The sequence below is a fragment of the Hesperophylax consimilis genome, chromosome 25 (genome assembly GCF_061612785.1).
Source record: "Hesperophylax consimilis isolate HC1 chromosome 25, BYU_Hcon_1.0, whole genome shotgun sequence".
NCBI lineage: Eukaryota > Metazoa > Arthropoda > Insecta > Trichoptera > Limnephilidae > Hesperophylax > Hesperophylax consimilis.
This window is the reverse complement of record NC_142860.1, coordinates 27,844,260-27,870,363: the sequence shown is the minus strand read 5'-3', so window position 1 is coordinate 27,870,363 and position 26,104 is coordinate 27,844,260. Positions and strand designations below refer to the sequence as shown.

The following is a 26,104-nucleotide window of genomic DNA, read 5'->3' as shown; positions in this document are numbered from 1 at the left end:
CTTTAAAGTACGGCTATCCAACCCTTGTTCGTTCCTCGAACACCTAAGTTAAATATTTTAAAAAAAATAATCGAATTACAATAATTATATAATTTTCACATGTTATACAGTAATATAATAAATAATAACAGATTTATGGACTCGATAATTTTTCAATTATCGTAGACAAGAGTAGTAGCTGAAATTTATTTTATTTTATTTTTTTATTTTATTTACATATTTTATTTTATTTTTTATTTAGAGGAAGATTGTTAAAGTAAGTTATACCTAGATAGAGATCGGTATTTTGTTAAAGTAAGTTATACCTAGATAGAGATCGGTATTTGTTAAAGTAAGTTGTACCTAGATAGAGATAGGAATTTTGTTAAAATAAGCTATACCTAGATAGAGATAGGAATTTTGTTAAAATAAGCTATACCTAGATAGAGATAGGTAATTTGAATGTATTCCGTATTAAATTTTTGTATTATTCTGATATTTTATTGATTGATTGAATTGTAAGTTATTTAACTGTTTTTCCTTAAAAAATTGTCGCATTTAATATTTCATAATATACATTTTGTCTATTGTGGCCGATATTTATTCTGCTTAGATCTCACGAAAATTCACGAAAAAAGTATTTACAAAAGTAGATTTAACATCCTCGTGAATATTTCCGATGGAAAATTTTAATCACTGAATATACATAACCTTTTTAAATTGGCTCTCAGGCAGATTTTCCTGCCCGTGCGTGAATATTGCCATTTTACAACGTAATACTTGTAATATTTTATTTGTACGTACACTAGAACAGACGAAATTGAAATGGATAAAACAGGTGACCATATATGCAAGTAAGTTTGTGGTGGACTGCAATAAATAATTTTAACTATTGAAGACAATAGAAAATTTGAAACATAAAAAGACACAACTACTTGGTATATCTGGTTAACAGTTAGACACTCGAGAGATCGCGCCAACAACAGGAATATGAGTAGAGTGATTGGCGTTAGAGTTGGAAATTTCTCGCCCTCATTTAAAAAAAATCATACTTCTGAATTTTAATACGGAGATATATAAACTGACTACAGTGCTATATGGCTAATGAATTCACCTATATTTTACTGCTTATCCTATATATTTAAGATTTATAAAAAAAAGTTTAAATCTAATTTTTTTATTGTTTTTGTGTTTAATTCGTAGAACTCCATTTAATTTTTTTATAAATTTAATTTAGATTAAATTTGATAATATTATTATTAAGTTCTGCAAGTGTTTTAGTTTTTTATTATTGTGACAGCTGTTTCGGCTTACAAGGCCATTTTCAAACTGTGGTTAGTCCACATTGAGACGACGTTTTTATACTATTTCAAATGTAAATTTTGAAGGTGCATACATTGATTTATTACTGGTTACACCGATGACATGATCTATTAGATTATAGATCAATAGATCAATAGATCAATAGATCATGTCATCGGTGTAACCAGTAATAAATCAATGTATGCACCTTCAAAATTTACATTTGAAATAGTATAAAAACGTCGTCTCAATGTGGACTAACCACAGTTTGAAAATGGCCTTGTAAGCCGAAACAGCTGTCACAATAATAAAAAACTAAAACACTTGCAGAACTTAATAATAATATTATCAAATTTAATCTAAATTAAATTTATAAAAAAATTTAAATCTAATATTCTGCGAGTCGAAAATGGCATATTATTTCGTGCGATCACTCAAACGTTTTGCAAACTCGGCAAACCACTCGAGTGGTTGGTTTAGTGAACTGAAGCAGTTTTATTTTTATCTTAAAACATGTTGTTCACATTACGCAGCAAACAACAATTTTCAGAAAAACAAACCAAATCAAGCACTAACAGAAACCTACAAAATGATACGAATAATTTTTATTAAACTGTAATATCTGATTGCACCACGTAGACCAAAAGCTTTTTATGTTTTGCTTACTCGTCGCTATTAAAAACTCTCAACTTGAGAATCGTTTCTTATAAACTCGTTTCCAGCAGAACAGAAAAGTTTCGTTTTTATCTAAATATTATTCTAAAATATTCAGCGAGCTCTTAAAACAGAACTTTTTGAGATACGTTAATATTTCTGTGATAATTTACTTGTATTGCAATGGTAAATTTACAACATCTTTCAAATTTAAATCTCTCAATTCTGAATTTAGAATTAGTTCGCACGAATCCATTTTTAGGGTACTTTTATATAAATGTAAATTCGAATCATTCTTAAAATATTCTTGTTATTTTAAAAGCAGAACGCATAATAACATTTTAAAAATACATCATTTAATTCTAACTTTCATTAAAATAATAAAATTTTCCACAGAGTCCTAACTGCTTCAAACCGTCTGGAGCCAGTGAGACTATGGCATCCCCAATTGGAGTACGTTGAATTAGGGGATGTGGCTGAAGGATGTGGGGATGGTTAGGAGATGGGGAAGAGGAAGATGGGTTAAGCCATTTCAAACAACGTTTCAATTCTGAATGGTAGTCTTATATCAGGGCGATAATGAGAGCATCTTCCACTCTGGAGGGTGCAGTGTTGGAAACGTGCTAGAAATAACACAAATTAATCAAATAAAATTTACTTGCGTGCGCCGGGTCGACTTAGTCGAGAGCTTTACCCCCCGACCACGTAGGCCGTCAAGTCATCATTTATAAAATAAACTACGCTAGATAAAATGTTACATCTCTCAACTGTGGAGACATTTAAATCAGGATGTCATAAGGTTATGAGTTAAATTCCATATTACGTATCACTTATAATATCATATCAACAATCATTTCAATTTGGGAGGCAAGTATGGGTGCCGCCGCCCGGGAACCATTTATTGGATAACCAACACCCCTGCAGTAGGTCACCCCAAGTGGTTTGCCAAGTTTGGTGGTTCAGGGGGGTGATGTTTAAAGGAAAGTGGCGACATTAATTTTCATTCAAATCTACATGGACGGCATTTCTAGTGTGTATTATTTTTTATTCATGTTCTACAAAAAAGATCACAAATTTGAGGTAAATTTACGTACAAAAGGTCATGGGGCTGTTCTACTATTTTGTGACATACGTCAATATATAGTTGCTGAAATGTCTGTAAGTGACGTTGAAAACATCGATGATCAATGTAGAATCATTATGCAGTTCAGTTGCTTTGTTGATTGGAGCATTCTGATAGTCAGGAGTCCTCGCTTTCGTGGTGTAAAAAGTGCACGGGATGTCCCAAGAGTAAACTTGATAGGCACACATAAGTTAACCTATTTCAATATAAGTGGATTAAGTATAGTTCCAGAGATTAGTTTAAACAACTTTTGCATAAAAATATAATTCGTATACATAAACCAGCCGAACTGTGGAGCTTAAACTCATTTATGGCAAAGGAACGAAGCAACCGCAAATGGCGCGAAACGCTGCCTTCAGTTGCTTCGTTCCTTTCCCGTAATTCGTGGCTCGGCTCTACCAAATATACACGTAACATTAGTTGTTGAAATCGAGCATTCTTTTAAAGAAAAATAATGAATACAGAAATGGATAGTGTGTATATTCTCTCATATATAAGTAACGCATAAACCTTTTTTGTACTTTTTCTATTTCTAAGATATGGTTTTGTTCAGAAGGAGCCTAAATAACGGAGCTATATTCCGGAATACTAAAACCAAGGGCTTCATTTGTTCTAAGTACAATAAGTGGTATAATGTAGATGGTTATTTTCTGGCATCGGTCACATCTAGCAAAATCTATGTCATATTTTATGAATAAAGTTTTCACAGATCTGTGAAAGAATCCTGTGGAAAGTTTCCACAGGTAAATGGATAGATTGACGGTGGGTGTTGGAAATCAGGGAGAAAACGTTATAAATAGGGCTGCCACAATGCAGCAGGCGAAAAATATATTTTTAAATAAATAATTATATCTCTACTTTAATAAAGTAGTACTTTGAGTAACTTGTAATAAGTCCCAACTGACCAGCACCTGTTTATGGCGTCTCCAAGTTGGGGTAAGTTGTGGGGCAGAAGGGAACGGGGAGAGAAAGGAGATAAGGAAGAAGATGGTTGTGAAATAGCTGGCTCTTAACCGAACATTGTTAAACTCATTTCAAGCAACGTGTTTATCCTGAACTGAGAGAATCGAAAACTTTCAGTATCGCTGCCCAGTAGCACACACTAATTACTTCATTCACATTAATGAACTTTCTCAACAAACTCGTTTATAATTCGTATTCTTGACATGATCTGACTCACTTTTGAGTCATTATCACAACGACTACCAAAATTTTATGGTTCAATAATGTGAAATAACTTTGTGAAAATTGCATTTATGTGCATAAGTTTCGGCTATAAAAACGAAATATTTTATACAGGATTTCCAATAAGAGGTGTAATTTTGAATAGCCCGCTATTTCGCTAGATGTTACTTTTGAAGATGTCATTTTTTATCATTTCACAAGTAGAAACTACGCCATTAATAAAAATGGAACGATACACGCTTCAACAACGCATTGAAATTATTAAAATTCACTTGAGTGAATCAAATGCAAATCATCTTGAGTGATGACGCCCATTTCCACCTCGGTGGCTTCGTCAACCAGCAAAATTGTCGCATCTAGGGCTCGGAAAACCCAAGAATTAATGTTGAAAACCCTCTTTATTCTCAACGTGTGACTGTTTGGTGCGGTTTATGGTCCGGCGGAGTCATTGGACCTTACTTTTTCTAAAATGAGGCTGGAGCAACAGTTACGGTGAATGGATTGCGCTATCGAGAGATGATTAATGATTTTTTATGGCTGGAATAGAATGGTATTGATCTGGACAACGTCTACTTTCAACAAGACGGCGCTACGTACACAAGCAACGAAACCATTGATGTTTTGCGATTGAATATCAAAATAACACCTCTTATTGGAAAACCCTGTATTTCGTATCGGTTCTGAAAATCAAATTCTTTAGACCAACCGCAATAATTTTCAATATCTCAACTATTTCATTGATTAATAATGTTTGGGTTATTATGCCTCATTGTGCCTATTTACATCCTTCTTTAGCCAATGTTTCGGACAGCGGTACAGTGTCCATCGTCACGGCGGATTCGTAGATTGTGGTAAAGTATGTTTTTTATGTGGGTAGAAGTGATACAGCATTGCTCTTATTAAATAAATGTGGTTTTAGTCGTTTGGTTTTGGTGTAGCCGTCAAGTACCGGATACAAAGCACTATTAAGCTTAGCCCGTCGTCTATATTATGTGGTTTTTGTGGATTTCAACTAGGCATACTCGATGTGCTTTGGGTCTTCCTAGAATTTCAGGAATAAATCAAAAGTAATGGCTGGTTTTAATTAAGTGCCATTTATCCAGATGCCGATTTCTCCGGATGGCCTAGATAGCGCGATGGAAAATTTTCTAAGATCCTTCTTGAGATGGTCCCCAGAATCTACACATCCGTCCTGGGGGCCTACTCTGTATCTTTAGAAACTTTCCTGACGTCGGTTTAGCCACGTCACAAACCCGTTTTAACCTTTACCTTACAGTGTTAAAAAATTCCTCGTCTTCCGGTCCTATACACTCGGTACATATTTATGTATTGTAATTACTTAATGCAATACTTAAATTTATTGCTTAGGAATACCAAAAAATTTGAACCTTGTGTTTAGTATATTTACAGAGATATTTTATTATTTAGAGACGATGCTCACTCAGTTGAGAGCACTGGCAAGGAAAAGTTAAACCACGAATTTACTGGTTTGTTAACCCGAAAGATACAGAGTAGAGCCCTTGGCAATGGATACTGTAAATCTGTCCGAAAGGTTGGCATAAGAAGGAGGAAACGCAACACGGCATAATAACTTGAAAACAACATCTTTGATGACCCTAACTACAATCATGCCTCCTCGCCCACGCGGCTTATATTTGGGGGCTGGAGATTAAAACGGAAAGGTGGTAAGGGTGGTACTGTGGAGGGAGGGGGGGGGGAGGATAAAGTTAACCTCTGAGATGTGACGTCACCGCAGGAGAATAAGACAGATATTGTTACCAGAATCTAATCAATTCTCACCGGCCAGACGTGCCCGTCGGAATAATATAAAAAGTTTGACATTAGCGGTATTCAAGGATGATTGAATTATTGCGGAACAATTACCTGAATCATCACAAAAATAAATATAATAAAACGTGCGTTAGTCCTGCGTAAAATTTTGTTCAATTAACTCAAATTAGTTTTTAATTTAAGGCGATGCCATACGTAGTATTGCAAAATCATGTGTTTTTGGTTTGAAAATTTGGTTGCCTAGAAATATTTCAGATGATTTAATTAAATACTGCGAGTAGAATACATCTTGGCCTTTGAAATAATCGAGTCATTTTATAAGCCCAGAAAAAAATAATGTATAAGACCTATGAAAACTGCTTTAAAGTTCAAAATCTCCTACTTACGAACCCATTTTCGGTTATAATTTTATTGTATAGTGTGGCAAATTAAGTTATTTATAAAATTATCGAAAAAAATTACATATTTATGCCTGAACATCCACAAAATAAAATAAAAGGAACTTTTTGGCCATGTTTTTTTCTTGCATAAATCAAAACAGGCGATCGCCATCTACGTAAGGGTTGTTATTGATAGCGGCTCAATGTAAAATATTACACGACGTAGTGCATCGCCTTAAGTGTCGTTTTCACAAATTGAAATAGAAAGTTATTTGAATGGGGCAAAATATTTGATCTAATTTTATTGTATAAATTTTTTTATTCAAGATTTGACTGCCCTGATGCCATAAATTTGTTGTCACTGCATCCACAACAGTAACCGGTCATGTTCAATTCTATTATGGAAAAAATACATAGACTGGGCAATTAGCTTATAGATGTCGCTGATATGTTTGAGTTAAATCTTGACAAATTCATAGCCAACTAAGTTCAGCACTTTTTAGCTAACATAAATAACGAGTAATCAATATTTATTGTATTGTCTTAAAAATATCTTTTTTAATTTTTTTTACTACTCGTATGTGTAAATTTCAAAGTATTTTTAAAGTTAGTGTGATAATAACTTAACCAGTTTGTTTTATTTTATTATTTACATATTTTTATATTTATGTTATACTGCTTTTTCATTTTAATTTATAATCGTCACGTAAATCCAAGTAGGGCGTTAATAAATAAATAATTCAATCGTCTCTATATGTAACTCCATTAATGGAGGACTGAACGCAGTTGGCGTTAACAAAAACTTGTCCAAAGAAGGGAAGCTAGCGGTCCACAATGGAGTGCTGGTACCTAACCCGGATGTACGGCAGTGAGGCATGGAACTGGCAGAGGAAGGATGAAAACAGATTAAATGCTGTAAGATCGTGTGAAAAATGTGGACATCCGCAGAGAATACAAGGCTGATGTAAGCGTATTGAGTAGGATTAAGAAAAGGACGCTCAGATGGTTTGGGCATGTAGAGCAAATGAATGATACAAGAAGTCGGGGACGCCTGAGGAAGACATGGCACGATCAAATAAATCAAATACTTGAGTCGGTCCATGTCAAGAGCTAGAATAATAATAGTATGTTTGAGACGATGTATGAATTTGAATGAGGCAAAGAGTGTGTGCTAAGACCCAGTTGTTTGGCAGTCCGTTATCTTTGCCTACACCTTCGGGGAAACAGCGTGATGGTTAGTTAGTTAAAACTACTTATCAACTCTTACATAGTCTCACGTTTCGATTACTGCAACGGCATTTATGCCAGCCAACCAAAATATCAAATTTAAGAAACTCAATTAGTGTTAAATGAAGCAGCACGGCTCATAACCGGAGTCTCTAAATATTCCCAAATTTAAATATATTATTAATATAAATACCGGACATAAATAAGTCCAATTATGTCCTGTGCGTGTGAACCGTATCTAAATTTCTCTAATAAACAGAGTTAATCTCAAGTGATCTACCAGGTACGTATGGTACTGTAATTATCTGCATATATAGTTATCAACAAAATAGATCATCGTAGAAATGTATTACATATTTGTACTGCGCCCTTGAGGTGATTTGGCACAAAAACATCAATGTAAAGTGTACAGTAGTGTAAATAAATTCCATTGGAATTATAATTGTTCTGCCATACTTCGTTAATAATTTAAGATTTTGCTAAATTTTTCGACAATATTTGAAAAAGTAAGAACATTTTCAATCAGCCAAAATAAACAGCAGATAAAACGTCTTTTCGTTATCATTTTATACTTAAATTCCATGTAAAATTTCTCCTCTCCAGTAATTCTCGGAGATCAAATAATTTTCCTTGGTCGCCCTTCAAAATAATATATGAAATTGTATTTTATGATCGGAGGTGTAATGTTGAAGATAAATTTATTATTTTATTCTTGGTAAATGGACTTTGGAATTCTAGCAAATTTAATTATTAATGACTTTTGTTTTGAAGGGAAAACTAACGAAAATATCAAAGGACTCATTCAAGAATATATAAAAATAATAAATGAGATGGGACGTTAACCAATATAAGTGCAGAACCGCGCACACAGTGTAGCCAACGTAATCGTTCATCTATAGCGTTTGACGCAACTATGTACTCCTTCTAACAAATGTTTCTGCATTCCCCCACCCAACCTGTTACCCAATTACCTGTTCCTGTCTGACAGTGTGGAGTACCTACATTGTAACAATTTATTTTAGAAAAAACACTATTTTATAAACTTATAACAATTTTATATCATCCACAATACCAAATTTTAATAATACTCGTATGTAAATCAAATCCTCAGCATGGAGATAAGACGTGAGAATCCAGTGATGATATCATTATCTCTATTTGTTACAAAAGAAGGAAGATAATAAAACACTTTTAAGTATTGTTATTATTATTTATACATTCAGTCTGTTAAGAAAACCGGTACAGTGAACATTTTTTTATTTTTATATTAACTCCACACAGGAGGCCCTGAAGAAAATAATTTCCCTCAGGGCCTATGTCATCTTTGGGGATGCTGTGTGGAGGGTCTTTTTGTGGAGAGGAAGGAGTGAACATGGGTCTTGAAGAGTCCCATGTTGTAGGAGGGAGGAAACACAGAGGCCGGCAGTTCGTTCCACAGCCGAGCTGTTGAACTTAAGAACGAATCGTAGAAGCGACCCGTTCTCATGTGACAAATGTCATGTTCCTTTATTATGCATAGTATCGAATGTATTACGGAAACTTGGGCAGTGATTACCAACCGTGTGTCTCAGGTATAATATCGATTCGCAAGAAGTGTTGATTTGTTCTAACTGTTAACTGTTTTGAGTCAATTTGAAAATTTATAATTATATTACAGTCCACTTTAAGAATAGAACCACGAACTGATTCGGCTATGCCTATGGTCATTGCATTAGACCGGTCAGTGGCCAAGTTGGAATCGTCTGGGTCCTACCCAGACGTCGTGAGTTCAATTCCTCTGCTGGCTAAGTCCTCCATCACGACATGAGCAACTTACTCAGCTTACTGTGGTGATAGTAGAAGATTTTCAAATATTGTCAGGTTATTCGTTACCCGAGAATGCTTGTGTTTAGTTAAAAACTTCCTCAGTGGTCGACGGGTAAGGCTCTCGACTAGCAAGCTGGAGGTTGCGGGATCAAATCCCGGCGTGCACAAGTAAATTTTATTTGATGAATATGTGTTTTTTCACAAATTATTCATTTAAAGTGTAAGACTACCATTCAGAATTGAAACGTTGCTTGAAATGGCTTTAGCCGTGTTTGGTGACCAGTACTGAATAGCTAGGTAATCCCCCACCTTCCTCTTTCCCATATCCTTCCCCTTCCCACTACCGTCAGCCTCACAACACACAACATTTGGGGATAACATAGTCTCACTGGTTCCAGATGGTTGGGACTTTTGTGAACATTATTAATATATTTTTTAAAAGCAGGATTATAATATCAGGTCAGTGATCAGTAATGTCTAATAATAAGAAGACATTCTCATTAAGCTCGGTTTTCTAAAATTTCATTTAATGAGCGCTTTAAATTGCAGTAACAGAATCAAATGACAAGTAGGTACGGCGATAAAGGTTTTATCGACAATGCCGCTAATTTGTCATCATTTACGTCTGAAATGACAACAGTTTACTTCGTCATAAAGATAAAGCACATTGAATCATTTGAAGACAAACCATCTATAACCAAATCTCGTTTTTTATGATAAAAACTCCAAAAGGAACCTGTTTAAAAATTAACTGATTAAAAAATACTCGGTTCCTCAAATATCGGACGATCATTCTCATTATGATTCACACGCGTATATTCAAATGCATTTAAATCCGATGTTTAGTAATTTTTAATGAGTTGCAAATGTAATGAACTCTAGAATAGTTTATTGGGTGGATTAGTTCAACTGTAGAATGCAGTTTAGTATTTTTCTTAGAACATAATAATTACTCCACTCCAGTCTTCGTCTTGATTGTAGATGCTTCCAAGAACAAGATATTATTATTCTGTAATCTTCAGTAACTTCACAAGAACACCATTTAACATATTGGCTTCAGGAATCTACGGAAGAACTTTTACGTAACTCTGAATGCAATAATTTAGACACAAGAAAACACGAACGGTTGAGGCACGTGACACCCTACGTTTTTTCATTTTACAATTAATTCATAATCAACATAATCGACTAATAACGAATGACTATAACAGATAAGAACAGATTAGTAGATTTAACGCATACCGATTGATGTTCGGACTTCCCAGGCACTGCAGTGCCTCCTCAATGTTTACAGAAGGGCGAGTTCCAGGATTTATAGCTCTAGTTAGAACCAGGATTGCAGGACTGAGGGAAAGGATAAACCATTCCAGAAACATTCTTATCATAGAATCCCGTCTGACTTCAGGATCGAGCATTGAAGACCATTGGAGAAAGATACTTGCTCCCACAATCTTAGATCCGATGGATTCCTGTGCTTCTTTGCTTTGATCTCATTTTAATTTTTTTTTAATCTATTTCTTTATTTTCTTACTTTTTAGTTTTTTAGAAATTGCTGGAACATCTCCGCTTACCTCATCGGAGATATTCAAGTTCTCTAAATAATCAGTCACGGAACTTAGATTATAAATCATAACGCTGAGTGTTTGGTAGAGTTATATTTTATTTAACACAAGAAGGTGAGATAATACAAGGATTCTATCCGCGACAATAATTTGCGTAATTAAAATAAATAGCTTACTGGCGAGAGGAACGTTCGAGACGGAATGGTCTCGAAGTTTTTTCCACTCGCGAGCTCAGTTCTGCCGTCTGCGCATTTTGCTGCGCAGGCAAGTGTTGCTAGAGTCAAGGTGACATTTTGCTAAAAAAATAATAATAATCGCGGTGCCTACAGTTTCATATTTACCATTATTTATAAAATACCTATGATGTAAATATTATATGTACTTATACTCTCCATGGGATGTGTGGGATTGCACTCACCTTCCTACATCCTGGAATAAAGAATTATTATTATTATCATTATTATAAAGTAGTGTCTGCCAAGACCGAGTTGTTTGACGATCCGTCCTCTGCGAGCAAACGGCGAGATGGTTAGTTAGTTAGTTATAAAGTAGAGTAATACCGTAGTATTAATGGCTGAAAGATTTTTAAACCGTCCAACCCCCAGGATAATAGAGTAATACGCATTGGCAGCACTATCAAATTGGTCAAATTCCGAAACAAATCAACGCAGACCTGGTCAATTACATCGAAAATGTCATCTGAAGAAAAGTGAAGTTAGCAACTAAACGCGAAATGAATAAATGACCCTGTTTTTGAGGATTGGAACAAAGTGGTGCCAGTCTAAAAAAATCTTGCATACCTATTATTATGAGTAAATATTTTAAGCTGAGCTATACCAGCGCTGCAGTAGCGTATTAGGGAATCTTTATAAGTAAGACGGAAACAGTATTCACGTTATCATGCAATCGAACGATTGCTACCCATAAGTATCCCTCTAGACTCAAGACTCTAGACCTTGAGCGATGGTTGCCTAAATTTAGGCAGACGATTTTTTCAAATTTATTAGGAAATTCCCGCAAACTGCTCAGTTCCAAAACAGTAAAAATATGGGATAAACGATGATATATAGGTGAAATCATTAGCTTTAAACCATAGTAAGCAGTATATATGTTACTATATGGAATTGGAGGAATGATCTTTAGAATGAGCGCGGTCGAATCCAAAACTTAATGCCCGGAAATCTCCATCTCTCGGGAATTTATTTTGTAAACACCCCAGCGCGAGTGGTCATAATACAATAGACAAACCTGCCATCGTGAAAAGAGGGGAAAATATGGAATCTTTACTGATGCAAATATGTAAAATGTAATTATTTAAATAAAATATGTACAACTGTTTGTTTCCTCAATAAAATAAAATTTACAAAAAAACATTTTTCTGTACGTCCCACACACACTTATTTTTCTAAGTAATTCAGCTTTTACTGAAAGAATTAACATATTACCGTACGTTATAAAAATTAATATAGGATAGGGGTAAATAAAATAATTTAAAAAAAAAACTGTGTTTAAATAAGTCGTCTCAATTTGGCATAGTGACTGATCAATAATGGCTTTAAACACCGAAACAGCTGTCACAAATAAACAAACTGTAATACTTGCAGAACTGAAGGATTTAAAAAAAAAATATATATATATGTATTTTTTTATATTTTGGTAGAAAGCAGTAACTTTGTGGTTTGAATGATTTTTACTACTTATTATATTTGATTTAATTATTTTTATATTTTGGTAGAAAGCAGTCACTTTGTGGTTTGAATAATTTTTATATTTTGGTAGAAAGCAGTCACTTTGTGGTTTGAATAATTTTTATATTTTGGTAGAAAGCAGTCACTTTGTGGTTTGAATAATTTTTATATTTTGGTAGAAAGCAGTCACTTTGTGGTTTGAATAATTTTTATATTTGGGTAGAAAGCAGTCACTTTGTGGTTTGAATAATTTTTATATTTTGTTAGAAAGCAGTCACTTTGTGGTTTGAATAATTTTTATATTTTGGTAGAAAGCAGTCACTTTGTGGTTTGAATAATTTTTACCACTTATTAAATTTGATTTACTTTAAACGGTGGCTCTTCTTCCGGTACGCAAGTTTCACAGTGTCGTCGTTCACCTTTGGTACTGCAAATCGCATCTACGCAAAGCGGCGCCCCGCCTTTGTTTCTGCCTACACTAAGAACTCATAACTTTCAGTGCACAGCCGTTTTGATAGTCCAAGTATTTTAGTCGTAACTTGGTGACAGTCGGCACGATTCCATGACATGTCTCCGTCGGTTTCTATTATCTATGGCTCGCCCGGTACACTGCGATAAATTTATGAACCATTACAAAACCATTTATGTAATTACATTAATTAAAAAAAAATCATTGAATCATCAAAAATAGATACCGCAGAATCATTTTTACTTCAAAAGGTCAACTTGTCTGATGCCAGCCCTATTGGGAAATTACTTTAAAAAAGAGGATTTTTTTCCCAAATTGTCTTTTGAAGTATCACATGAGCGAACATCAGGCAGGTTTTTATTTTTAGGGAAGTGAAAAGGTTAACCAATTACACTTAAAAGCCAAAACATTACTTGAAAGTATACTATCGTAGAACATGAAGCAATTTTTAGAGTCAATGTATCGGCATTAACCGTGACCATGGCGTCGGGAGTTAAATTCCTCGACTGCCAAGTCCACCATCACCATTGATGTGTGTAGTCAATGTCTATCACCATTCACGATTCAAACAATATTTCCCGCTTTACTTATTCGCATGCCAAATAAATAAATAAAAAATACTGCTCCGTCAGCGTTCGCAAAATCATGTTTATAGTAAAGTACACACAATCGCTGAAAATCTCGCGAAACCGTTCAAATTCCGTGTGAATGTTATAGCGCTAACATTATAAATTAGTATGTATTCCTAAACGAATTCCTATATCTGTCAGTATTCTCAGTATGTCAGTATTAATATTTTCCTGATGAAGGTAAGGTTCTTCCGAAACGGTTGAGTTTTTAATAAAATTAAAGTGGTCTAAAACAAATGTATGCGTTTATGACCGGTCGGTGGCTGAGTTGATCACGTTTGGGTCCTACCCAGGCGTAGTGTGTTCAATTCCTCGGCTGGCTAAGTCCTCCATCACATTAAAGGAAAAAAATTATCTTACTGTGATGGTAGCAGGAGATTGTAAATAAATATTGTCAGATTTTTCGTAACCCGGGAATGTTTGTCACTCTTTATTAAAACGAAAAACTAAATATGGAATTTTTGAGAATTTTTTAACCCTCCGCATACCTGGTAGGGTATGACATATCCAGGACATTGTAAAGCTGTAACGCAGCAGCATAATTTCATACGTTTCAGCAGCTGATAATGAGTAACGCTAGTATAACGTAAAGAGAAATTAGTTCTACTCACGCTACCCTCGGAAGCATACGTCGTTAGAGTCCGCGCGAGCTTAAGAGGAAGCTGCAAGCCAAAAATGTGTATATTCTTGGTATACCTAATATTGTAGGTAATAGGCATTAAAATCGCTTGACAAACGGAGTCCAGAAACGTTCGATTTCAAGCACAAAAGTGGTTTTTATTTATTTTGTAAATAATTTTATAAGAAAGCAAAAAAGTTAATCAAGTGAAACTGTCACAGATAATCTTAGCTATAATATTGTATTTTTTAAAAGTTGTTTCCTTTATGCGTTCGTACATTTCTATTGAAAAAAAAAATACTTAGTAGTTTACATTTATATTTTTTAATGAGTCATTTATTTTTTATTTGTATTCTCCTCAAGCGAAACGATAGGAAAACCTTCAATTTATCTAAATCATATTTTTTGGTATTCATAATGTACACCAATTCGTAATAAAGATTAATCAAAATAGTGATTTAGCATTAAGCTTCGCCTTAACGTACCCTACCACCTACCAGAATACCAGGGAGGGTCGAGAAAAAATGAGTGCTACGTTTACCTAATTAATTATGAGTATGCGCAAAAGTAACGATGATTGATATTCCTGACCCGGTGACTTTGTTCCTCCCGGTGACTGGATCGATCCGCATTATTTTTGCAACCGGTTCATTTTAGAAATATCATAATTCATTACCCAATTTATTTCAGAAAGAAGAACATCAAATTGATAATAATTTAACTATAGAAACTACGTAGCTCTGTTTATCTTACTAATATTTTGTAATTTTACTATGTATTATATTTTTCCATCTTGCTTTATGGAGTGTCTAGTTTCCACTTTCTTTCGTTTTTGACATTGTTTTTGTTTTAGAGGTTGTATTTTATTTTGTCTTCCATTTTAATTTCTTTGTTATAAATAAAAAAAAAATAACATATAAAAGCCCAGCCTGGCGTGAAGTTAGAAATAAATAAACAATGCAATACTGTTGAAATATTTACGGTTATTAATAAAATTACGTCACTTTTTTGGATTTTATAAAATATTTTTTATAAATATAAATATGTTTTCCAAAAAATAACCGGTTCCTCGGGGAAATATTATCGACGGTCCCAGTGACAGCAAACTAACTGGTTTTTGGTAACCGGGAAAGGAATATCGACCATCTCAAAAATTTTCGTTTTTTTTTCCACTCCAATCCTTTTTATTTTCATCGACTTTTTGGTAATATCTGGAATATGTCTCTAAAGATTGTCAATATTCCTGTTCAGTATACAAGGGACTGGTTATTTTTCTCTTACTGTCACTGGAACCGTCTATATTATTTCGTTGAGGTACCCGTTATTTTTGGAACTGGTTTTTTCCATAAAATATATTTTTCAATTTTTGATAAATCGGTTCCACCTGTGTTATATTGCAATATAATAAGTAGAGATGCTATCCTACATTGGAAGCCGGAGCATTATAACCAGTGATGTAGGATTTAGAATACAAGTCGATCGACATAACCTGGGACTAGGTCTTACAAAGGCGCGATGTCGACTTCTCACTTAAAGCGTAATTTCAGCTATCATCTTCTGTTACATCATTCAGAGCGAGACAGATGTTCAGTAAAGACAAAAGAGTGAGTTACTTTGTACTTGTGACAAATCTCCAAAATACCTGGCTCCAAAATACTTACAAGTATTTTATACTGGGACTGAGTATTTATTACTTTCATTAAATGTGGGGAATTTTTCGACAGGGAATTCCGTAGCTACCCCTTCCCATGGATTTTGAAAAATTATTGTGAGGAATCACATATGAATTTTTGTTTGTGGGGAAAATTTATTCACAGAATTTCTGTAACACCCCCTCCCCCCATGGATTTGAAATATTTTGTGGGGAAGTACATGTATGAAATTTTTTTGTGGGGAATCACGTATCATAGAAATTCAACCCCCATGAATATCGAATAATTAATGGGGGAATCAAGCTTACGTAGAAAATTCGTGGGGAATATGTGGGTAGAATTTATGTGAGTGCAGTTTAGAAATTACTTATTCTCAATCAATTCCTCAGGACGGCATTAAATACTTCAGTATTAGAGGTGAGGCGTATTTATCGTACCCAGTAAAAGTACCGGGTATTTCCATGCGATACTTTGTACTTGTGACAGATCTCTAAAATACCTGGTTCCAAAATACTCATGAGTATTTTATACCGGGATTTAATATTTTTAATAGGTACTTTTACCAGGTATTTTTGACAAGTATTTTTGATGGGTATTTTCAGTAGGTATTTGGTATTTTTGATGGGTATTTTTAGTAGGTATTTCTGATAGGTATTTTCGATGGGTATTTTTGATGAGTATTTTTGTTGGGTATTTTTAGTAGGTATTTAGCGAAATGGAATTCCGTAGCTACCCCCCCCCCCGTGGATTTTGAAAAATTACTGTGGGGAATTATGATTTTTTGCCTGTCCGTAAGAACCATGTTCTGTCATGGATTTCAAAATTGTGTGGGGTGTACTTATTTTGAAAAAATTTTGTGGGGATTTATGGTTTACAGAAATTCTCTAACAACCCCTCCCCCCCATGGATTTCAAATATTTCGTGGGGAGTATTCATTTTGACATTTTTTTGTGGGGAATAATGTTTTTCAGAAATTCTGTAACCCCCCCCCCCCCACGGATTTCGAATAATAAAACGGGGAATCAAGCTCCCGTAGAATATTTGTGGGGAATATGTGGGCAGAATTTAGGCGAGTTCATTAGAATTACTTATTCTGAATCAATCCTCAGGTCGGTATTAAATACTCAGTATTTTGTAACCGGTATTTTTTTATACTTATTGACCCAGTAATAAAAAGTAATCATAGGACCCAGTACCTAGTTTCTAACCTATATGTCCTATACCGGACTACCGAAGCCGAGAAACACCCGGCAAGGGTTTTGAAATTTTTAAGATGGGCCGATCCCGGCGGCACTGCAATGCCGGGCCAACCCGCGACAGGAGTGGAGCAAGCCCCGAACATCCCGTCACATTCCAAATATCAGTTTAATATACTGGTCCCGCATTGCGGGAACTATCAGATATTAAGCTGATAAGAACAGATACTACACTTTGATCTTAGCCAACAGGCCGAGAAGCGATACTTGAACACTAAAATTTTGGGAATATATTGATAAGCAGGAACTATCCATATGCAAACTGCGGACGAAAGTGGCGCCATCTTGGAACGGCAATAAATATTAAAAATTCGACTTGTTAACTGACGCTACAGACGACTCAATTTGGTTGAGCGGTCGTATCCCATCAATCTAATTGAGTTAAACGTAAAGTCAACGATTCAACGATTGAAACCGTAAAAAGCTACGTTTTTATTCTTTTAGAAAGCATCATATGGCAGTTTTTATTTTGTTAATGTGTAGACTATTGTCTGTTTTTATTTGTAACATTTTGCCTCAATAAGAATTGTTTTCACGGCATATTTGGTCCTTCCAGATTTTTATAAATAATTACTCTTAGATATTTGATTGTGTTAGTTGTTTTTAATACTGTGCAATTTTGAGATGCAATATTTTTTTATTGTGAGTTTTGGAATTGAAATGTATGATAATGTCAAAGTTTTTAGTTGTATAGTAGAGGTGAGTCCTATGAGTACTTTTCGTTACTGGATACAATGAGTACAGGTACAAAGAAATACCTGGTAAAAATACCGGTGACAAAATACTCAAAAGTATTTAATACCGACCTGAGGATTGATTCAGAATGAGTCCTGAATTCTGCCCACATATTTCCGACAAATTTTTCTACGTAAGCTTGATTCCCCCATTAATTATGGTTGTTACAGAAGTTGTCTGAAAATAATTTCCCAACAAACAAAAATTCATATGTGATTACCCACAATAATTTTTCCAAATCCATGGGGGCAGGGGGTAACTACGAAATTCTCTGTCGAAAAATTCCCCACGCTTTTCCGATCATAAAAAACCCAAAATAGATGGGAGTTAATGGGTACAATTTTATATTGGTATTTTGATTTCAAAATTATAAGTTTCACATGCGAAACAGTACACAAATTGAAAAAGGGGGGTTAAGTAGAACAAACAAGAAGAAACAAAAAAGGAAACAGACAGGGATATACAAATAACCACAGAGCCAAGGTAGGAATTTAGAAGAAGGTACTTACCCATTAACACATCGGTAGAAATAGAGAGTGCTGTGCTGAGGTGTTTGCATGTTTGGAATAAAGTATTATTGTTTATTCGATGTATAAATTATATTAAAGTACACCATACCTACTAGTACAAATTTAGTAGTTTATATATCCTATATAGTTTCCCCAGGATAGTTACTTATATTCAGAGAAATGCTTTTTTTCTCCTTAATGTTATAAAATGTAATAAAACTAAACAAAAATTTTGTTTAGTTTTATTACATTTTCCAGCTAAATGAGTGCTGTTCATAAGGAAAATTAGTCATATGAGGTTTTCCTGTAAATAAATACAGTTCGGAATTGTGACATTTGACGTGGAGTAAGCGCGCGCTTTTGTACGACGCGCTTTTTTACAGATATATTATATATATTTCCTTGCCAAGCGAATAAAATATATTTTGTATGCTGGGAGCATTTTTTAAGGTTCAAAATTCCATAAAATCGAGGCGAGTGCGGTGAGCTTTTAGCAAACCCACCGTGGATTTCTTGGCACACTAGGGGTTAAAAGCAAATAAAAGATTCTATATGGTTTATAGTTTGTTATGTATTCTTTTACCGGAACGTGGGCTCTTTTAAAGAAGATAAATAATACTTAAGCAGATGTAATTGTTCATAACGTAAGTGTGGTATTTGTTTTACAGTTAAGAAAGCATCCACTGTCAATTTCTAAATACCGGGAGACTGACATACCTTTTCCTAATGATGTTTCGAGGGAAACTCTTAACGTATCTTTCAGTATATTTTTTGCCCATCCATCACAGTTTTTCCCGTGGGGATTTACAATGTTAATGCTTACGTGGTTTTGAGTTAACGTTCTTTTACAGCTATTTCGGTACACAAGGCTTGATAATGATGTTAATCAATATAGGTACAGGATAGGTTTTTATCGCTTGTCTGAATTCTCCAAACAAACACTTGATAATTTTTAAAATGATAACACTCATATTTGAAGCAAACCGAAGAGTTCATTTATCCGAAATTACAGACAGAGTCACAACCGAAATTAGTATGTTTAAGGCTAGCATTACACTTGTAAGTTTTTTCGTAAATTTACGACTTCTAGCCAATGGGCGCATTGGATTTTCAAAATGCAAGATGCCCGTTGGCTAGAAGTCGTAAATTTACGAAAAAACTTACAAGTGTAATGCTAGCCTTATGTAAGCACTGTCCAGAAGCTAAAAGTGCGGTTAATTTTAGGCAGTTCAACCAACAAATAAATTATTTAGCAGGGCAAACAAAATATTGAATAACTGTTGCCTGCACTTTATTGACTAGTTCATTCATCGTATTCCTTTGTGTCAGGACTGACATATTGGTTTATTCATTATACACACTTTTAATATGGTATTGTCTGATGATTATGACTTACTCTTGGTTTTATTTGTTCCAGAGTCACCTGGAGAAGATCGTGGAGCGACCTGGGAGGGCGATACAGGAACACAAGCCCTTGTCCAGGAGACAGAGTAACAATGTTGACGTCGAAGAAATTTTGGAACAACAGGTGAATACTATTTTTTATCATAAAAGAAGATAATACTAATAAATCTAAACGAAACAATAAACACACAAATAAAAAGGTAACGTTCTCAACTGGGAATCGAACCCAGTATCTCTTTCTTACCGGGACAAAGCCTCTAACCACTCCGCCATTGAGACATAATTATTATACGTCATTTTAGTCAATCTCACATTTTAAATTCAAAATTAATAATAATAACTTGTAAGTATTTTTTTACCATATTTTGGCGGCTATCGTTTTGAATGATTGTAAAGTTACAAAGAATTTTTTGTAACCTAGATAGTGTCTCAGATAAACATGTCGGATTTTTATTTATAAGGGATAAATATATATTTTTATATCTATGCACATATTTATCACGTAAGATCATTCTAAAATGATTATTACACTAGCGCAGACCAATGAAAAATTATGGGATACTGTGTTAGTTGATCTAGTTACTAAATAACCTTTTCTTGGAAATGGAAAATGCGCATACTCTTTAAAAATCACGAAATATATGTTTACTTATCAAGATCAACTTTTAAAAATTTGAACAAAAGAAATACAGAATTTGAAAAAAATCTGATGAAAAATGTTATTTTACAGGTAGGTACCTACTTTATCGTCATAAGTTCCAATTTTGAAAATAACTAATATTTTTTTGTTAAGGCGATGCCATACGTAGTAATGCAAAATCATGTGTTTTTGGTTTGAAAATTTGGTCACCTAGAAATGTTTGAGATGCTTTAATTAAATACTGCAAGTAGAATACATCCTGGCCTTTGAAATAATCAAGTATTTTTTAGATACGTCCAGAAAAAAATAGTGTAAAGGCCTATGAAAACTGCTTTAAAGTTCAAAATCTCCTACTTACGAACCTATTTTCGGTTAGGATTTTATTGTATAATGTGGAAAATTAAGTTATTTATAAAATGATAGAAAAAAAATTAACATCCACAAAATAAAATAAGAGTCACTTTTTGGCCATGTTTTTTTCTTGCATAAATCAAAACAGGCGGATGGTGTTAAGCGGGAATTTAAACCTTATCGCCATCTACGTAAGGGGTGTTATTGATAGCGGCTCAACTAAAAATATTACACGACGTAGTGCATCGCCTTAAAATATATTAACATTAATGTGTAGTTGCTTTGTCGCTTGTTTGAATTCTTGACACAGTCAGTTCCAATTTCGAAAACGACACTTAAATTCAAAACAAATCCGAGTTCATTTAACAAGAGTTACAATCACTCACAGAGTGACCGAAAACCGAAATTGGTATGTTAGATTGATGATGATTGGAAAAAATCTTTTTTTCTTGTCGCGAAAACATGAAAGCGTAGAACTTAAATGGCTGACGGAAAAAAAGGTTAATTGATTTTAATATTAAATACTTTCCTTCTTTGTAATCCAAAATTCTAATTTCGGTTGTGTGTGCATGAAAACATCCTGCATAAAATTTCGTTTAGTGAACTCAAAATTTTATTGAATCTATTGTCATTTTCAAAAATGGATAATTGTGTGAAGAATTCAGACAAGCGATAAAGATGTTACTTTTTAAAATTTATTTTATACGTGAAACCACACAAGAGTCCCAACTGCTCCTAACCGTCTGGAATTATTGAGACTATGGCATGCCTAATTAGGGTATGTTGTGAGGCTGAAAGTAGTGAGGAGGGGAAGGAAATGAGGAGAAGAAGATGAGGGAGTACGCGGCTGTTCAGATCTGGTCACCAAACACGGTAAAAGCCGTTTTAAGCAATGTTGTATTTCTGAATGGTGGTCTTACACCAGGGCGATACTGAGAGTTGAATTAGACTGTCAAATAAACTAAATAGATATCTTTGATTAAATAAATAAAAATATTATCAATTGTGTTGCTTTAAGGACGGGCTGTTTAACAGAATTTGATCATATCTTCAAATTTCAAAGTTGATTTTCAAGTTCTGTGAAGGTACTATTCAAGCTCTGCCATTATTTTAGCTTGATGAAATAACTGGCTAGTAATGATATAATAAAAATTATTTCAAGCTCGCCTAATAAGCAGTGCAGTCTTGATCCTATACCGACATGGTTATTAAAACAATGTACTAATGTTTTAGCTCCATTCCTAGTTCACTTTTTTAATAAATCACTGAGCACGGGTGGCTTACCTGAACCACTCAAGTCAGCTGTAGTTCCACGAATACTGAAAAATTCACAACTAGACGCCGATAACTTAGGTAACTATCGACCCGTTTCAAACTTACCATTAATTTCAAAAATCCTGGAGAAAATTGGTGCTTCACAAATAACCAGTCACTTGAATTCAAATAAATTATTCACAAATCGTCAATCTGCGTGCATAAAGTTTCACTCAACTGAAACCGGACTACTTCGTATGCTATCAGACATAACTCTTGCCGTATTGTCAGGTAAGTTATCACTTATCTCACTCCTAAACATGAGTGCATGAATTCCTCATTAGGAGATTATAGGAAACATTTGTTTTGAATTCCGACATAAAAAATTGGCTGGTATCCTATTTATCCAATCGCTTACAAGCCGTGAGGGTTGGAAATAAATTGTCTAACTTCGCAACACTTTCTTCAGGGGTACCCCAGGGATCCGTTTTGGGTCCACTTCTCTTCATCCTTTTTACAAATGATGTCGCCAAAATAATCGAGTCATTCGGTCTCTTGTCTCACTGCTACGCTGACGATCAGCAAGTTTATTTTTACTGCGCTCCAAATGAAATCAATAGTCTCAAGATCCGTATAACTGAATGTCTAGAAGCAATAACTCGTTGGATGTCTTCAAACAAGCTGAAGCTGAACCCATCTAAGACTGAGTTTCTCTGGGCGGCCACAAACAAACGTCAATATTTCATAGACGATTCACCTATTTATATTTCCGGCAGCGATATCATCCCAAAAACAACGGTCAAACTTCTTGGTATCAATTTAGATTCAGACTTTTCGTTTAAAATTCAAATAAATAGGACTGTAAGCACCGGTTTTTATCACCTAACACAACTCAAGTCTGTCCGAAGAAATCTTCCTACAGAAGCAACAAACTACTTATCAACTCTTAGGTCTCACGTCTCGATTACTAGCCTTCCAAAATATCAAATTCACAAGCTTCAATCAGTATTTAATGCTGCAGCGCTGCTATAACCGGGGTTTCAAATTATTCGCACATTTTAGAACACCTATGTACCCTGAAAGAATCCAGTACAAATTGTGCTGGATGGTGTTTAAATCCATCAATGAAATGGCCCCACCCTACATCTCTGAACTATGCGTCCCGGAAAACAGTGGTCTGAGGCAGTCAACTCTTAGATTAGCAATATCATCAGCTGTAGGCAGACTGATAGAACCTAAGCGCAAGCCAAATACTAAGTTTTGTGATCGCGCTTTCGGAGTATCTGGGCCGAAGGCTTGGAATAAACTTCCTCTAGAACTAAGATCCATAACAAGTCCAACAGAATTCAGGTCTAAACTAAAAACTTACCTTTTTAAGCTGTCATACCCTTAAATTAAATATACAATTCCTGAGAGAAAGTCCAAATATATCCAATTATTTACTTAATCCTGTATCTAAATTTCGCTAATAAACAATTAGTTAATCTTAATTAAGTGTTAATCTCAAGTGACCTACCAGGTAAGTATTGTACTGTATATTATCTCCATAAATAGTTAAGTAATAACATAGATCACTTTAGAAATGTATTATAAGTTTGTACAGCGCCCTTGAGGTGATTTTGCACAGAAACGGCGCTATAAAAATCATCCAAATATTATTATTTTAATACAGAACTTGAATAGAACCTTCACAGAACTTGAAAATCAACTTTTAATTTGATAAAATTGTTAAAATTCTGTGAAACAACCCATCCTAAGAGGTTAGCTGGTAGATAAATCATTACTTAAAATTAAACCATTTCTTAAAAAACTTGACGTATATTGTGGAGTTTCCTAGGTATTTCTAACAAAGAAAGGAAGTAATGGGCGCCCACAGGAGATTTGACAAACAGTATTATTGGTCGTAGGATCAGTTTTGTGGAAATCTATCCTACAGAGACATCCAATGAAAAATATTTTTCCTGGATAGAATCACTCCGATCAATTGACATTTTTATTAAGGTAGAAATATAGCCTCATTTTTACACAATCTGATAACGGTGATTTGAGTGACGTAAGATTGCCTATTACAAAGACGGATTGGAAGAAAAGAAAAATCATGAAAATATTATTGCATCTTCTTACGTCCAGCCATGGACGATCGATAATGCCAATCAATGGTCAGTTAGCGATATTTGCGAACACGGTCAGAATATGTTTCCAATAATCGGTTGACGAAAGTCCGTACTTTTAGGAAAATGTTGTTCGTTATTCACAATAACTGGCTTAATAAATATAAAATAATGGAGGTGAACTAACTAAGCTCTTAGAACTGAAATAAATCGTATATACGATCCGTAGACTTAATTTTTTGAATTATTTATTTATTCAGTTGTTTTTACATTTGTATTTTACATAGTGTCTTCCAAAACTGAGTAGTATTCAATTTGATTGTAAGAAATCTCTCATTTTTCCAAATTTTCAATATACAAAGGTATTATCATAATTTTTTAAGTGAAACTTCTTTACGCGCGTTATGCAATTTCGAGGACCGAAGTAAAACCAACTCATGACCGTCATCAAAAACCGTGATCATTTCGCTATAGGAGCCTAGCCAATATTATATACCTTTTTTAGGTCACTCTCTAAACTCAGCTTCGCGGTCTAGAGGCAGAGCGCGCGACTCTCGTCGTGAAGAACCGAGGTTCGATCCCCGCTTAAACTACGATCTAAAGGCAGAGCGTTCGACACTCGTTATGCAGGACCCGGGTTCGAATCCCATATTTTTATAACTTTTAATTTTTTTTATCACATGCTACTTATAAATATGTCAATAGACAGAAAAAAGAGAGAATAAAATGAAAAGAGAGAGAGAAGAATACTAAAAGTTTCACTTCCGTCGTGCGTAGGCTTGCCACACACTGATTTTTTTTTTTTTAACAATTTACTTTAAATTATTCATTGATACCTATTGTATCTTGATAATTGGCTTTAGGTTGTAATTCATTCTACACTCTATCAATTTAATTACCTTTCAGACAAAACATAATATATCGTTATTCCCTAACTTCGCGGTATAGTATGTACATAATTAATTAGTGTGATCTATTTACTAATAATTTCTCAAATTTTTCATCTTCTAATAATTCTTAACTTCTACATCCTCTTCATGCAACCCAAACTTGCTATACATCATTTTTTTTAAATATTATAGTAATGTATAGATTCTATGTCCGCAAACTGTAAAATTCTTTTTTTTTCATTACTCTTTAAATCATGTATCAATAAAATAAAATAAATTACATAAATATATATATAGATATTTTTTCCGTGATGCATTATACTAAATTCTTGCAGTATACTAAAACTAGGTTTGATTTCTACAACGTCCATCTTATAGGTTCGGTACTTCTTACATATTGCATATTAGGTTAAATAAATGATACATTCATTTATACTTATCAGCCGGCATCATTGATGTATTATATTTAGATGAGACATGAAACGAAAAAATTGGGTCCGATTTTTTACCTCCAACTCTCCCAATGCTCTAATTAAGACTACCGAATCCGGTCTACGCGCACCAGTGGAACAAGTTTCGACAAGATAATCTGGCCAATATTTCACATTTCTGAAACGAGTGATAATTTATTTGCAGAGGTAAGTTCACGGAAGACTTTTCCAATTTATCAGCGAATGAAAGAAATGATTTATTGTTTGTGTAATTTATAACGGACACTGATTTATATTGAGTATGACGCCGCGTAGGCTGTGAAATAAGAGATTAATGAACTGGTTTTACGTGCGTTAATTCCATATTTGTTATCGGGGCCTATGCCTTCTTAGGGGATGTTGTGTGACAGGTATTTTTAATAAAGCAAGGAGGAGAAGTTCTGAAAATGACAAAGGG

At 34.3% G+C, this 26,104-nt stretch overlaps 1 protein-coding gene and 1 non-coding gene across 2 annotated transcripts in view; one reads left to right on the top strand and one right to left on the bottom strand.

Annotated features, from left to right (window-relative positions):
* The window catches only part of LOC149411761 (cGMP-specific 3',5'-cyclic phosphodiesterase-like), a 341,390-nt gene that overhangs the window by 207,744 nt on the left and 107,542 nt on the right, over nt 1–26,104 (top strand). The window contains exon 6 of the mRNA XM_089646730.1: nt 19,984–20,094. Within this exon, the coding sequence (XP_089502856.1) occupies nt 19,984–20,094 (111 nt within the window). The remainder of the gene's footprint in view (nt 1–19,983; nt 20,095–26,104) is intronic.
* LOC149411762 (U2 spliceosomal RNA) lies at nt 17,335–17,527 on the bottom strand. Its single transcript, XR_016304860.1, has one exon. It is a non-coding gene; the product is annotated as a U2 spliceosomal RNA (small nuclear RNA).